We start from the raw sequence: 16,342 nt of genomic DNA, 5'->3' as shown, positions 1-16,342 counted from the left end.
GGGGGGGGGGGAGGGGGGGGGGGGGGGGGGGGGGGGAAGCACCACCCCCAGCCTGGGGCCCATCGCCATGGTCTTGTATTGCCCACAGCAGGGTGCTGTCACCTGTGGTTTAAAATCTCCACCATCCCATACTGCTCTATCCACAGCTTCCCAATGATGACGTTGTGCACACAGCAGGTGGGGTTGGTCCAGGTGTAGGCTTCATTATGTCTGTGAAAACGCCAGAGAGCAAACAAGTCAGAGGCCAGCTAAGCAAAGACACCGTGTGACCCAAGATGCAGACACCGGGCAGCAAGGCCCACGTTGCCCGGAAACCAGCAAGGAGCAGAATATTGCTTTGAAGTGCCTCCAATGGTGGCTATTTATTTAGAATTTGTTTGAAATTTATTTCTTCTTTCCTTTGTAGCACCAACAAAGCTTTCTACTTAAATGTCAGGACACATTAATAAGCAGCAAAAGAAGACTGAGACAAAGAGAAATGGCTTTCCTGTGAAGTCATCAAAAGGAAAACCATGTCCCCAAACACGTCTTGTAGCAAAGCACAACCCTGCACCCCGTCTCTGGCTGTCTGGGAGCCAGCATGTGGCAGGAAAGGATGCTGGGGAGTGTGCTGCAGTCCCAGCTCCACTGCACTCACTCCTTGGCCTCCCAAATGGCCCTGGCCTAGAGGAAAACCCCACAAATGTGCGACACAGCATATCACCAGACCTGCGTCTAGACGAAGGCAGGCAAAGAGCTGTGATGGAGGTGAAAGCCAGCTCAGAGAAGGAGGGCTTCATAGCATAGTCTGAACTTCTTGAATTTCCCAAGAGGAACACTGGGAGCACTGGAGTCAGTATGGTTAGCACCTTCTCAGTTCCACACGCCTCACCCCAAGAAAGCAAAGACCCTGTAATATGGGCTCAGTGGCCGGGCATTACCAGGAGGGGTGCCTTCGCAGCTGCACTGGGGAGACCATGCTCCTCCAGGTCCTTGTGGTACTTTCTGGCAACCAACCAGCCTGGGCCAACATGAAGCAAAGAGTACATGAGCTGCTTCCCAATGGCAGACTCACGTCTCAGAGAACTGGCTGCCAGGGAGGGTGCTGTGCATGCCCGCCTGGACCGCGTGTGTACCGTGGGTTTTCATGTCCAGGGGCTGGCTGGAGACTCAGTGTTTGCTTTGAGGTATCTCTGGTCAACCCTGGACTGGACAGCACTGACTGAGACTGAGCAGCTGTGGTGGGCAGCCTCGGAGGCGGCCCCCCACAGATCCACACCTCCTTGAATTCACGCCCCATGGTACCTGCCCCCATGCTGCCAGGTCTGTGTGGCCAATGGCACAGGGAGTGGGGCATGGGGGGTAGGGAGGGTGACTTCCAGGGCTTCTGTCTTGTCTCAGTGGCTCTCCCCACTTGTAGGGCTGCCAGCTGCCATGTTGTGAGCAGCCTGGGGGGTGCCGCACAGCTGGGAAACAAGGCCTCCACCAACAGGCTGGCAGCACATAGGGAAGCAAACAGTCACGACTTTGGTGCGTCTCACGCCAGTCCCAGCCCTCAGAGACCACAGGAGACAATAAATACGTTTTCAGCTGCTGAGTTTGGGGTGGTTACATAGCAAAGGATGTCGAGTATGGTAAGTGGATAGAAGGATGCGAAATTCCAGCAGCGATCAGAGGTGAGGAGAATTTCCCCAGCAACATCCAGTGCTGACCAGCAATCTTGGTTGAGAAGTTTCTGCTGCTGGAAAGGCTCACCACCTCAGCAGAAAAAGGACACGATTTCCGACCAGAAGGGAAAGTCTCCATGCTCAGGAGAGATGGACTCCCTTCCAATGCAATGGCATGCTCCCCAGTTCGCATGCAGCAGCACTCACTCGAGAAGCTCCAGTGTGATGGTCCCGCGCGGCTCCGCCTCCACGCTCTTCCCCCAGAACTTGAGCTTCGGGTAGATGGAGCCATGAAACACAAAGTCTTGGTTGAGACCTTCGGAATAAAATGCGCTGATGGGGGGGTGGTGACTGACCTGTTCAGATATAAATCTGAATCCTAAATCTTCCCTAGGTCCAAAAACAAGAGAAAGACAGAAAGGGGAGGAAAAGGGAAAAGAAAGGCCACATTAATGAAAGCAAAGTTGAAGGAAGGTCCTGTCAGAGCTCCATCACTCAGTGTAGAGCCTTCGGCTGGTGGCTGACAGGCTCGACCAGCCGTCTGTTCTCATGGGGGCCTTGTGAAACAGAAGCCCCCCTGCCGCATCATGTGGCAGGAACAGCCAGCCCGTGCCTCTCTCATGTCACCTAGGTCTAATGCTGACAACACACGCACACACACATGCACACACAGAGTGACCTCCAGAGCACACATGACTACTGCACAGAACAGGCAACAGTACAGGAAAGGCCTTCCTCCCTGTCCTCTGCTCACTCTCCACGGGAACACCAGGGCCATGTGGGGTCGGGCCAGAGGGGCCCACGATGCAGGTCAAGAAGCATCTCATACAGACCCCTGATCCCAAACTCACATTTTAATCTGTAAGGGACTCCCACTGCCTCAAAAACCCAAACAGTTATGACTCTAGCTTTTCTGAAGGGGCTGTTCCTTTCCAGCCTTTCTATAAGGCTCCTGAAATTTCTGTGATGGACTGTCTTATACCCCAAAATACTCCTGGCCAGGAAATAGGATTTTTAGTACACTCTCTTTTTCAATAAAAATGTCAGTTTTTAATTTTTCCGGAACTGTGAATACACCTACAGTTGTAGTCATTAAAAATTATAAAAGCTAAACCACATAATTACTAACTTAACTGAAATCAGAATTTCCAATCATTACAGAGGAAGGAAAGTTGAAAAATTAGATTTTAAAAGGTTGCCTACCAAGGTATGTAATTTACAAAATGAATACCTGTCTAAGAAAAGAAAGGATATTTTTAGTCATACAAGAGGAGTCTGCAGGATAAAAGATACTGGTTCATGTATGTTCCTCCTAAGCTGGAAGGATGGCTCAGGGTCTCGCAGGTGGGTACAGGAGGCAGAGGTGACAAGTGTGGTCTGGAAATGACAGTGTGACAAGAGGGTGCACTGGGGTCTAGACAGAGTCGCAGTCTCATCTCCAGTCCCTGGAGCCTGAGCTGCACCCAGAATTAAGCTCCTGAGGAGGGCTGACAACTTGGTGTCCCACATTCATTTCATCCATGTTGCTTCCTTTTGATCATCTAGAACTTTGTCTTCTGTTCTGATTTATCTTTTTCAAGATATATTAGAAACTTTCTAACAGCCAGATAAGGTCTGTGCCTCAACCACGGGCACCCTCAGCACGTTGACGGCAGGGAGGGAGGTCACAGGCAAACGGCCAGCAACAGCGACCTGCTGCTCAAGAGAAATATCCAGAAAAGGAAGAATACCCTCCATGAATTCAGAACAGAACCCCATAAGAGTGACTCTCCAGGCAAGGCTTTCCCTCATCTGGGCCTCAGCTTCACCATTTCTGAACTGCGGGAGCAGGACTATTCCCTACAGTCCCTCCTGCCGGGACGTGCCATAAGCCCAGGTCGCCTGCGGAACACGCCTGGGTTCATGCACTCTCCTAAGCAGCTCAGCTTTCTCACAGGTGACAAGGTTGTGAGAATAAGTACTCAAACGCTCAGTGACGTCCCCCATTTGAATCAAACTCAACGTTCAGGATGGCATCCGAGGCCTGCGGGAGGCAGAGACAGGTGCCGCCGAGCCACCTGCGGTAAGCCAGCAGTAGGGGACAGCATGAAGCTGCGACACTGTTGCCATCTTCCGGGACAGCGCTAAGGACTCATGCAGGGTGCTGGGGAGCCGCGGGACAGAAGGTCCCGATTCTTCCCCAAATGGCCTGAAAACCACTGATGACACACAAGCCAACCAGGAAAAAAACCCTACACACATGTGTGAAGAGAATGGATTCAGACTGGTCAGGTTCCCTCACCTCATATCCGGCCAAGCACGACTTGGCCTGCCTGATGTACATATGTTAACTGTGCAGTGCGCCCAGGTGTTCCTTGGCTATCTGACTCACCCCCAGGTGTTCTTTGACCATCTGACTTGTGCCCATGTGTTTCCTGGTTATCCGACTCTAGTATAAAAGACAACGGCTGTGACCCGCTGGGGACTGAGCTTGCATGCAAATAAAGCATGTCTATCTTATCTATAGCTCCTAGGATCTTTTTCCAGCTACCTAGCTCGTGACCTGCATATGAGGGGTCTGTGAAGCAGTTTGCACAGAATGGGTTTGAAGGGTTTGTGACCCAGCCTGACACACTGAAACTCCTCACACACTGGGTGAGAGCCTGTTTGAAGGAGTTCAACATCCTCAAATCCCACAGTCACTTCCCACTGAAACGAAATCTTGAGTATTAGTATCACACAGGCAGCAAGCGGCCAGAGAATGGTGACCCGGACTTTCACAGCTGCGTGCTTCTTTGCATCCCAGATGCCATCGACTGTGTGGTGCACCATTATCTTTATGAGGAAAGAAAAAGCATGACATGTAGAAATGCTGCAACATGGAAAGTTGTCTCTGAATCAATGAAACACCGTGATTCAGTAGAAGTCTGTGATATCACGGGAAATGATTATGGCGTAATGTTAAATGAAAAAAGGTACAAATTTACATCATCACATTATGTAAAAACACACACACAAAAGGAGAGCTACCAAAATGTTGACAGAGATTGTCTTTTATGGGACTTTGTGATTTGTCTTTTCTTCTTTTCTCAAGGCTACACGTTTTCTATAAAGAACATGCTTTTGTAATTAAAAAAAACAGTTGTTTTTTGGTTTTAAAGATGACCGATAAGGGGATCTTAGAGGTGCTAAAGAGTATAAATCCCATTCAGATTGTATGCTATGTAAACTCCTAGGGGAGGGTCTGATATTGTCAGGTCAATATAGCTAGAAACTAAGTGGCACATAGGACCCAGTAAAGGAGGATTAGCTTCTAAATACTATTTAAATGCTGGGTAGGCTTACCCAATAAATTTAAAGAAACACTACACCAGAAAAGTTTAAGAAACAGAATTAATCTATTTCAAATACTTTATGTGAGTTTAGGCAGATGACTTGACCAATAACCTAATATATTTCACCCAGTATTTTTGAATCATACGCTTCTTTTTTTTTTTTTTAAAAGATGATCGGTAAGGGGATCTTAACCCTTGACTTGGTGTTGTCAGCACCATGCTCACCCAGTGAGCAAACCGGCCATCCCTATATGGGATCCGAACCCGTGGCCTTGGTGTTATCAGCACCGCACTCTCCCGAGTGAGCCACGGGCCGGCCCCAGGGGATCTTAACTCTTGACTTAGTGTTGTCAGCACCACAATCTCCCAAGTGAGCCACAGGCCAGCCCTAAAAAAACAGATTTTATTTTAATAAAATTTTCCAACAGAATCTCAAGTAACCCAGAATCCAAATAAGAGGCTAATTGTTTTAGCTAAACTTCCTTTCTATAGAAAAAAAGAAACAGAACAAGAGGATAAGGGAGTCCTCCTCCGTCCCTCCGTCTGCGCTCTGGTTCCTAGGCAGAGAACCTGTGACGTGCCCTGTGGCGAACAGCACACAGTCCAGCGCCACCCCGCGGCCTTCTGATAACTTCCTACCCCGAGGCTTCCACTTAGGTTATGCTTAGGTTGGAAAGAGTAGAGGACCATGCAGCTCAGGACACACTTCTCCCCTTTCAGAACGGTGACTCAAACTCCCTGCTGGTGGACTCTGGTTGCGTGAACCGTGCCATGCTGACTCTCCTCCCCCATCCAACTGCAGACACACACTCAACATCCACGTCAGCTACATGGCCAGCAGAGAGCGACAGGATCCAAGGGCAGGCAGAATGGAAATTACCCGAGACGTCGCCAACCACCCATAGAGGCACTGCCCACAGTCACCCTCTGTCAGCCTCCCCGGAGCCTCAGCCAGAACTGAGAAACCGCAACACTGTTGCGTAAGCACCTGCATCTGCTGGTGGGGGGCACTCCCACCAAGGCGCTATTCTCCAGGACATTCTCTGGATAACTGCAGCAGTCCCTGAGGCAACCAAGAGGATAGAGAACCCCAACACAGCACAGTCCTCGTGGGGGCCCAGCCAGGAACTACATGACATGGGCTCCAATCAGCACGTGTGTGCTGGGCACAAGGACAGGACAGAAGTTGGGGGGCTCCAGGGGGGCGGTGATGCTTCTAGAAGAAACCTGTGGAACAGCGTTTCAATAGACATCTAAGGAGGAGGTGTGGTCTGGTCCACTCTCACCTGGCCAGTACCAGCCAATCACTCCTGGACCCCTGAGAGGCTGTGCAGCAGCAAACGGGGACTGAAATGAAAACCTCTCTCTGCAATTACTCTTCTCTGTAGATTTATCCACTCCTTCAATAACATTCACTAAAATGCTTTGGTAAAATGGCCTCATTTGGGCCGGCCTGGTGGCGCACTGCTACAGTGCGCCGCTTGGGAAGTGCGGCGGCGCTCCCGCTGAGGGTTCGGATCCCACATACAGACCGGTTCCCGCTCACTGGCTGAGCGAGGTGCGGGTGCAGCGCCGAGTGTTGCGATCCCGTTGCCAGTCCCGGTCCGGTACGGGGGCAACACTGAGGGTTGCGATCCGTTGCCGGACACGAAAAAAGACAAAAAAAAAAAAAAAATGGCCTCATTGTGTTTATTTCCATTTTAGTTGAAAGCTAACAATCCTATACATTTCACGTACTTCATACGCTATACAAAAGTGTCTATGCATACACACTTTATCTCCAGTCTTGAATCTAACACACTGAAACTGTCTTACCTCACTAGGGTTTTGCTACATTATCAACACAACATTCCATGTACATGATACATCTTCTTCCTATAATATTCCAAACATTTTAGTAAGCTCCTTAATTCAAGGAGTTTATTCTCAGAGCAGAGGAATCAATGCTGGTGAAAGAATCAAACTCATTTGTCATCCAAAGACTTCCATTTACAACACAGTTACGAAGGGGCCTTTCCTCCCTTACCTGATTAATTCATATGTTTCTCCCAAGAGTGGATTGAACGGTTTGCCAGTCCTCTCCCACTGGGAAGCCACGGCGGAAACCGCAAAGGCAGCTACAGACTGTGAATAATCCATAGGACAGGGTAAGAACAATATCAATTAGGAAAAGCACTGACTGAGAAGGCCATCCTACAGACGGCATCTGAACCACCTAATTTCTTCATGTCTTATTTACTCTTTGGTGACTCTCAGTTCTGCACTAGTAACATGTTTTGAGATTACAGAGCTTCTAGGGACATGTCCTTCCTTACCCGCCACTTCCTCAAAGCCACCAGAAGAAGAAGCGCTGTGTCATTTCCACCCTGTGGCCCGGCCCTGCCTTGCACATGCTGTGGCAATGGCAGGCTGTCTCGCACATGCACACACTCCTGCACATGCACACGTACACACAGGCAAAGACATACACACAAGCACCCCTGTGGAGTGGTGGTGCCAAAGAACCCACAAGGAGCCCGAGGACAGAGCCTGCCACCTATACAGCTCCCCGAGGCTGGAGCTCCTGGCAGGAGGTGGAGCAGGTTGCTCTTAGGGCTGGTCCCACACCTGTGGAGACACACTACAGGACAGATGCCGCAGCCGCAGTCTGAGGCCCCCTGGTGAGATGCCTGGTCCTACTACTACGTGGTTAGGTAGTCACATGACATCATTTTCATCAAAACTCCCCTGGTCTGCCCTAGCTACACGCAGTGCTCACCTGCATCCTTTCCAGGGGCTGGGACTGGTGGGAGGCTTTGTGGATGAGGTACACATGCTCCATGTACTCTGTGATCCGCTGGAGGAAACTCAGAGGCTCGTTGAAAGCTATCGGCATCGTGATCTTGGACAGCTCCTGGAAGAACCCAGTCAGGACCTGCTAGCACCCTGCTGACATGGCTGGGCTTCCCCAAGAGAAGGAAGACACAAGACCTGTGCACCACCCCTGCCTGAGCATCACCTCAAGGAGCTGCACACTCCTGTACTGGACAAGGTCCCAAAACCCTCTGTGATGAGCTGCCACCCACCCTTCCTGCTCCCACTCGGTGAGCCTTGGCTTCCATCAACCCTCATGTGGAATCTGCCACCGAGCCAGGAGAGGTCCTCCCACACAATGCTCCTGAATCCTTCCCCAGCCAAGTGCCCCATCCCGGACCCACAGTGCACATAGAGACTGCAACGGGAGGCTGCCTCTGCCCGTCCCTCCCCCACCCTCAAGTTCACTCCACTTCCACTTCAGTGGTCCCAAAGCACAGCTTCCCTACACCAGGGAACAAAGCCCAGCATCCCTTCTCCTTAGTCTGGCAGGTGAGAGCTTCCATGGTGTGGCCCTAGGCAGCTTTGCCAAAAAGCCTTTCAAAGCCCACAAAGGTATCTCAGGAATCTGCTCCCAGGCTTCGTGCAGGCTCGGAGCGAGGTATGTGCCTTCTGCTTCCATGGAGTTCCCAGTTCAGTGGGGAGATGCCAGCAATATGCTACAGGACAGTGCCCACAGGAACCGCTCTCTGAACTGGGTGTCTAGGAGGGAGATTTCGATAGATAGCAGAAGGGCCTTCCAGGGGAAGCACGGTTGTGCACAGCAAGACAGCCTCCTCGAGGAAGGACCAGGATCTGAGGCAGCTAAAGCAGAGGCAAAGGAGGCAGAAGAGGAGGAGGAGGAGGGGGAAGAGGAGGAGGAGGGAGAAGAGGAGGGAGAGGAAGAGGAGGAAGAGGAAGAGGGAGAGGAGGAGGAGGAAGAGGGAGAGGAGGAGGAGGAGGAGGGAGACAAGGAGGAGGAGGGAGACGAGGAGGAGGAAGGAGACGAAGAGGAGGAGGAGGGAGAAGAGAAGGAGGAGGAGGGAGAGGAGGGAGACGAGGAGGAGGAGGAGGGAGACGAGGAGGAGGAGGGAGAAGAGAAGGAGGAGGAGGGAGAGGAGGGAGACGAGGAGGAGGAGGAGGGAGACGAGGAGGAGGAGGGAGAAGAGAAGGAGGAGGAGGGAGAGGAGGGAGACGAGGAGGAGGAGGAGGGAGACGAGGAGGAGGAGGGAGAAGAGAAGGAGGAGGAGGGAGAGGAGGGAGACGAGGAGGAGGAGGAGGGAGACGAGGAGGAGGAGGGAGAAGAGAAGGAGGAGGAGGGAGAGGAGGGAGACGAGGAGGAGGAGGAGGGAGACGAGGAGGAGGAGGGAGAAGAGAAGGAGGAGGAGGGAGAGGAGGGAGACGAGGAGGAGGAGGAGGGAGACGAGGAGGAGGAGGGAGAAGAGAAGGAGGAGGAGGGAGAGGAGGGAGACGAGGAGGAGGAGGAGGGAGACGAGGAGGAGGAGGGAGAAGAGAAGGAGGAGGAGGGAGAGGAGGGAGACGAGGAGGAGGAGGAGGGAGACGAGGAGGAGGAGGGAGAAGAGAAGGAGGAGGAGGGAGAGGAGGGAGACGAGGAGGAGGAGGAGGGAGACGAGGAGGAGGAGGGAGAAGAGAAGGAGGAGGAGGGAGAGGAGGGAGACGAGGAGGAGGAGGAGGGAGACGAGGAGGAGGAGGGAGAAGAGAAGGAGGAGGAGGGAGAGGAGGGAGACGAGGAGGAGGAGGAGGGAGACGAGGAGGAGGAGGGAGAAGAGAAGGAGGAGGAGGGAGAGGAGGGAGACGAGGAGGAGGAGGAGGGAGACGAGGAGGAGGAGGGAGAAGAGAAGGAGGAGGAGGGAGAGGAGGGAGACGAGGAGGAGGAGGAGGGAGACGAGGAGGAGGAGGGAGAAGAGAAGGAGGAGGAGGGAGAAAAGGAGGAGGAGGGAGAAGAGAAGGAGGAGGAGGGAGACGAGGAGGAGGAGGAGGGAGACGAGGAGGAAGAGGGGGAAGGAGGGGGAAGAGGAGAGGGAAGAGGAGGGAGAGGAGGAGGGAGAGGGAGGAGGAGGGAGAGGGAGAAGAGGAGGAGGGAGAGGAAGGAGGGACAAGAACCTGGTGACTCTGAGCTCACCAATAAGAACACATGGAAGAGAAAGAGATATGAAAGAAAGCAGAAAAGTGAAAAGATAAACTGGGGAGAACATTTGCAATTTGTATCTCAGAAAAGGATTAGAATTCTTTCCATGCGCACAATGCCTGAAAATCTGGAGGAGAGGAAGCCACAGCTGCAGCCTTGGCCACAGCAGACAGGGCAGAATGCAGACAGCCCCGCGTGGGAGAAACGTGGCCTTGCTCAGGTCAGGAGGAATGGAACCACAGCTGCCTGGAGATCCCATTGCTCACCCACTCAACTGACAAAACTGTAAACATTGACATCCCACTCTGTCAGTGAGGCTGTGGGGTGAAAGCCCCCACACCTGCTGGAGGTATGCAGGAGGATGCAGCCTCTGGAGGGGACTGAGCTGCATCTGGCAAAATTCCACATGCATTTATCCTTTGATGCAGCAATCCCATTTCTAGGAACCCACCCCACAGAGTCAGCTAGGCATGTGTGCAGGGCTGCTCACTGCAGCACTGTGTGAACCACCGAAGGACCAGAAACAACCTAAGTGTCCAACAACAGGGCACGGGTCCAATCAACGACAGGGCAGCCGTGTGAGGGATGCAGGCAGCTAAAAGAGATTAGGAGGTGGCGTGTGTTGCTGTGGAGATGCTGGTGGATGAAAACGAAAGGTAGAGAAAACCTGTCCTTCCTCTAAAGAAATGGGAGAAGACACACACACAATGAGCCGCACAGCACACAGAAAGGCACACAGGCAGAGCACCCCTTATCTGAAAGGCCTGGGACCAGAAGTGTTTCAGATTTTGGATTTTTTCATATTTTGGAAAATTTGCAGAATCCATACCTGTTCAGCATCCCTAATCTGAAAACCCCAGATACAAAATGCTCCAGCAAGCATTTCTTTTGAACATCATGTCAGTGCTCGAAAAGTTTTGGATTTTGGAGTATTTTGGATTAGGAATGCTCGACCTGCACCATAAAAACGTTTGATGGGACCTGTAGGAGAAGGGAGAGAGAGGGCAGAGGAGACAGGGACAGGAGGCTAAACTTTTTGAACATACATTGTTTAATAAATTTGACTTTGGACCCATAATTTTAAAACAAAATTAAATTTTAAAAAGCAATCTATAGGGCCGGCCCGGTGGTGCACTGCTATAGTGCGCCGCTTGGGAAGCGCGGAGGCGCTCCCGCTGAGGGTTCGGATCCCACATACAGACCGGCCGCTCACTGGCTGAGCGAGGTGCGGGAGCAACGCCGAGGGTTGCGATCCCGTAGCCGGTCCCAGTCCGGTGCGGGCGTGACACTGAGGGTTGCGATCTGTTGCCGGTCAAGAAAAAAGACAAAAAGGGAAAAAAAAAAAAAAAGCAATCTATAAATATCAAAAATGAAACAAATAAACCTATATGGCTCCCTCGGTGGCATAATCACCCAGAGAAGAACTATCCCAGATGACATTAAAACACAGTAATTTGAGATACACCGTAAGGACAGAAAGAACCACAAAAGCCAATAATCCTGCACGGTTTCAGTGAGCACACTGTTGGCGGCGGAATTGGTGAAATAAAGCCGATGAGTCACCAACTGTACTAGTGCAAATCTATATGCCCCAGTGCTGTTGAAAACTGGGGCTGTCAGAGAGGGAGAAAAGAGAGACAGACATGAGATGAAAGAGGTCAGGAAGAACCTGCTGCTCTGAGCTTGGAGCATCACTGAAACGAGTGCACAGCTCCTACTCTGTCCCCAAGAAGACCTGGAAATAAGACCACTCTGGCGGTCTCCCCAGAGCTCAGCTGTCATCCTCAACTCTCTCTCTCCCTAGAAAAGGGGCTGATTCCAGGACAATAAATGCACAGGATGAGCTTGAAGCATCTTCTGTAAAGGATTAAGGGCTTCAAGAGGCTTTCACCAGCCAGAGATGGAACAATCTGTAGACTGGAAGATGTCACATAGGTCTAACTCCATGAGTTAAAACAAAAACACACACTGGGTGGTTACACCAGTCATACTAGATGATACTAGTGAACCAGCACCATTTGAAAATTGAGACCAGGAGGAAGACCCTTCACTAAAGCCAATTTTCCTACACAAACTGAATTCACAGCAATGGAGAGAGGTTTCTCATTACAGAATATTCCAGATAATGAGTGAAGAGACTGTGTCAGCATGTTCCACTCTGTACTCCTAGTGAACTAACGGATCTCGGAGTTGAGCAGGAACAGCGTCTAAATTCAGAAAAAGAACAAAAGGTTTCCTGATGGAAGGATCCAAACAAGGTCCACACACACAAACTGCAAAAACACACACAAAGTGACAATTGAGACACTTGGAAATTTGAACACAGCATGGGTATTTGATGATGTTAAAAAACTATGTTATGGGCCAGCCTGTGGCTCACTCGGGAGAGTGCGGTGCTGATAACACCACGGCCACGGGTTCGGATCCCATATACGGATGGCCGGTTTGCTCACTGGGTGGGCGTGGTGCTGACAACACCAAGTCAAGGGTTAAGATCCCCTTACCGGTCATCTTTAAAAAAAAAAAAAAAACTATGTTATTTTTAAAAGTAGAATAACAGTATTGCGGTTTTGTTAAAACAGCATTCTTATCCCTTAGAGATTCATAAGAAATATTTACAAATGTAAAGATATCTGGTATTTGCTTCAAAATACCAGGGGAGGGGTGCAGGTGGAGGTGGATGAAATGGAGTCAGCACGGCGGGCCACTGGGCGGGGGAAAGGCACGGGGCTCTCTGCACTCTTCTGCTCACTTCTGCGTGATGGCCGGTTTGCTCACTGGGTGAGCGTGGTGCTGACAACACCAAGTCAAGGGTTAAGATCCCCTTACCGGTCATCTTTAAAAAAAAAAAAAAAACTATGTTATTTTTAAAAGTAGAATAACAGTATTGCGGTTTTGTTAAAACAGCATTCTTATCCCTTAGAGATTCATAAGAAATATTTACAAATGTAAAGATATCTGGTATTTGCTTCAAAATACCAGGGGAGGGGTGCAGGTGGAGGTGGATGAAATGGAGTCAGCACGGCGGGCCACTGGGCGGGGGAAAGGCACGGGGCTCTCTGCACTCTTCTGCTCACTTCTGCGTGTGTCTGAGATTGTACATGTTAACAAATGCGCCTATTCTGGTTTTGTTTTTGTTTTTGATATGAGCTGAGAAGCAGTAAAAGGAGAGGTGTATCACAAAACTGTAAAGAACAAGCACCTCAGGGGTCCCAAATGATTAACGCTGTGAAGTGGTACCAGGTGGCCCAGCACAATGGCCTCCTTCCCAGGGGCTTTGAAAACATGCCAGTCCTACGTGCTCACATTTCACTTTAATCTGCATCCATTCTATGATCACTTAGGAAATGCAATTTAAATCATTTCACATTGCTGAAAAGATGCTTCTGATAGCAGAATTGGAAGAGTCAAGATCAAGTAGTTTGTCACGTTCACAGACATCCCCGGACACTGTCAAGACCCTAACTGTCCACATCGTTGAGAATGCAGGAGAAAAACATAGTCAGCCCTCCACATTCACAAATTTAACCAACTGCAGATTGAAAATATTCGAAAAAATAATAATACAACAAAAAACAATACATAAAAAACAATGCCACATAACAACTACTTACATGGCATTCACATTGTATTAGGTATTGTCAAGTAATCTAGAGATGATTCTAAAGTACACAGGAGGATGTGCATCGGTTATTGCAAATACTAGGCCATCTGATATATGGGACTTGAGCAGCCACAGACTGGTGTCTGTGGGGATCCAGGAACCTCCTGCAAATACCAAGGGGCAACAATACTGTGTATTCCTGCCAAAAATGCAGAATCTCAATCTAATTGTGAGGAAACAACAGACAAACCTAGATTAAGGGACATTCTACCAAATAATAGACAAGGACTCTTCAAATGTCAAGGTCACGCAAGACAAGGAAAGCCTGAGGAAGGGGATCCTACGGAGCGGAGGGGACCAGGAAGACAGGATGGCCAAGGGCCCTGCGGCAACCTGACAGGGTCCTGGCACAGGACGAGGACATCAGAGGAGGACAGGGGAGACCCGAGCACAGCATGGCCTTTAGCTCACAGCTCTGTCCCGAGTGGGTCCTTCACTTTGATCCCTGTACTATGGTGACTTCAGGAAGTGCTGACACCCGGGGAGGCTGGGTGGAGGGTACATGGGACATTCTGCACTATTCTGCAACTTTCTCTAAGTCTACAATAAAAAGTTGGCGGGGGGGGGGGGGGGCGGGAATGAAGTTTCCTCTGGGGAAAAAAGGACTGAACTAGATAAGAGCAAAAACTAACTGGCATTAGAAGAACACGGGAGAAAAGCGTCTGAGAAACCGTGTGTTTTGTAGCCCCGTCCACCTGAGCTGTCGGTCACCAGGTGCTGGCCCGCGAACGCACGTGCTCAAGCCTGCACAGGAATACTTTGCTCTCTTGATAAGGCACAGCTTGGATTCTAATTGATGATCAAGAAAGATCATGAAAGGAAATGGTGATGGCTTCTGGACACTTGTAGACCCTCAGTACCTAATGAAGACCCATGGCTGACTCCCCCTGCAGCCCAGCTGTGGCCGAGAGACTCCTACAGGAGCCCCCACCCTGATGCACACAGATGATCTGCAGCCAGGTGACCAGGAGCACATCCCAGGACACTGGGCTGAGCATCCACCTGTGGGATGTCTCAGGTCACCTGTTTAACTGGCAGAACAGTTTTCCTGACATCCATAAATAATTTAGCTTTCCTCCCACCTCTTCCCTGTATGTATTTGATCCTTTCATGTTTCATCATCTTAATTTCATGCTGTTTATATGCACAGAGTGCAGTCTTTAAACTACCAGCAGTGCGATAATTCACAAGAACTAAAAACACTGACACACCATGCTTCAAGGGTAGCCATGTGAGCTCACCAGGCCAATGCACTTCTTCAGGATGCTCCAGACACTGAAGTCGCTCCTGGTGAACATCGGGGCAGGCAGGGACGTCCTGTGGGAAGCATAAGGGCAGCCATGCTCGTCCAGTCCCACACGAGGCTCATTCGCCATTGACGGGCTGCTCAGTGACCCTTTTAACCCTGAAAGCTAGCACTTCTGTGTTCTGGCACGCATGCCTGGGCGGGGGGAGCAAAGACCGGACTGCTGTCGAGTCTCAAAGAAAGGTTTCTGCACCAACGTTTTGGAGAACTTCCTGGAAATGGTTATGATGACAAAGACAACCTGGGAATCTTGACCCCACAGCACAGCAGCATGCTGTGGTTTCCTCCCCAGAGCTGGGGGACAGGGCGACAGCTGCAGGACCACAGACGGGTCAGGCCACAAGGGCACCAAGTGTGAAATTAGTTAAGAATACCTGTTCAGAAACCAGCTATTAAGCCCCTTTTAAACATGTGTTTTTCCTTTTCAGGTGACCTTCCGACCAGCCATCACATTTGCACCATGAGGTGTTAGCCCCAACCCAGAGGGGCTAGGTCTCCCTCCTGGGAAGGTGGAGGCAGAAGAAGACACATGCTCTCCACCCGGAGGGAGGGTGCTGGGTGGAGGTCTAAATCTGGATTTAGGGGGAGCATGCTGGACCCACCACACAGCTGGCAGAGCCCCCACAGAGTGGGGTCACAGAGCCAGCACCACAGAGCGGGGCCCTCGGTGCCCTGCTGCTCACAGCCCTCCAGAGACCCCAGCATTGTTGTGCCAAATCCCTGTCCTATGGAAGCTGCTCTGGAATGAGTTTCTGCACCTGTGACCAGGACCTGACTCACACTCTGGCCTGTGGAACAATGAAAGCGTGTATTCTCCCTGACAAGACCCCGAGCAATTCCTCAGGAAGGTCACATCAGGGCAGCTGGATCAGTTTATCTTAGGGGTCAAGAGGGAAAGGACATGGCAGCTGTGGGGTGAAGTGGAAAAGAAAACCTGTGTTACTGAGTGTCTGGAGCCTGGCAGCTAGGGACCAGCACCAGCTCCATTGCCCCATCTCTCATGTGCACAGTCAGCTGCAAGGGGTGCTGCGATGGAGGAAGGCAGCTCAGCAGGTCAGGAAAGGGTCCCCTGAGGACAGGACCCTTGGTGGGGATGGGAAGGAAAGACAGGAACTAAAGACATGAAGAGGAGGAAAGAGGGCCCAGGCCACGGGGGCAGCATGGATGAAGGGGGAGCCTGATGCAGGGAGGTCCAGATGCACCTGAGGACCCGAAAGGCCCCTGCAGCTGGGACCAAGGCCACAGGGCCCAAGGGGGCAGAAGCTGGAGGCACGTGCAGGGCCGGCTCTGAGGCGAGAGGTGAGAGGGTGGACACTGGGCCTCGTCCCAAGAGGAGGGCGACCTGCAGCTCACTGTCCAGGCTGGGACATTTCTGAGTGCCAGGGTGCTTCAGATTAGGAGGAGGAGGCCAGCCACACAGCCATCCTGCTG

The 16,342-nt window shown here is 51.1% G+C and overlaps 1 protein-coding gene across 1 annotated transcript in view; it reads right to left on the bottom strand.

Moving 5' to 3' along the window:
- OSBPL2 (oxysterol binding protein-like 2) overlaps positions 1-16,342 on the bottom strand; it is a 43,712-nt gene that overhangs the window by 9,632 nt on the left and 17,738 nt on the right. Inside the window, exons 4-8 of the mRNA XM_008570565.1 lie at positions 14,847-14,922; positions 7,719-7,853; positions 6,987-7,084; positions 1,854-2,036; positions 103-210 (exon numbers count right to left, since the gene is read on the bottom strand). Of these exons, the coding sequence (XP_008568787.1) occupies positions 103-210; positions 1,854-2,036; positions 6,987-7,084; positions 7,719-7,853; positions 14,847-14,922 (600 nt within the window). The remainder of the gene's footprint in view (positions 1-102; positions 211-1,853; positions 2,037-6,986; positions 7,085-7,718; positions 7,854-14,846; positions 14,923-16,342) is intronic.

The sequence above is a fragment of the Galeopterus variegatus genome, unplaced genomic scaffold (genome assembly GCF_000696425.1).
Source record: "Galeopterus variegatus unplaced genomic scaffold, G_variegatus-3.0.2 Scaffold614, whole genome shotgun sequence".
Classification (NCBI taxonomy): domain Eukaryota; kingdom Metazoa; phylum Chordata; class Mammalia; order Dermoptera; family Cynocephalidae; genus Galeopterus; species Galeopterus variegatus.
This window is presented reverse-complemented; position numbering and strand designations above follow the sequence as displayed.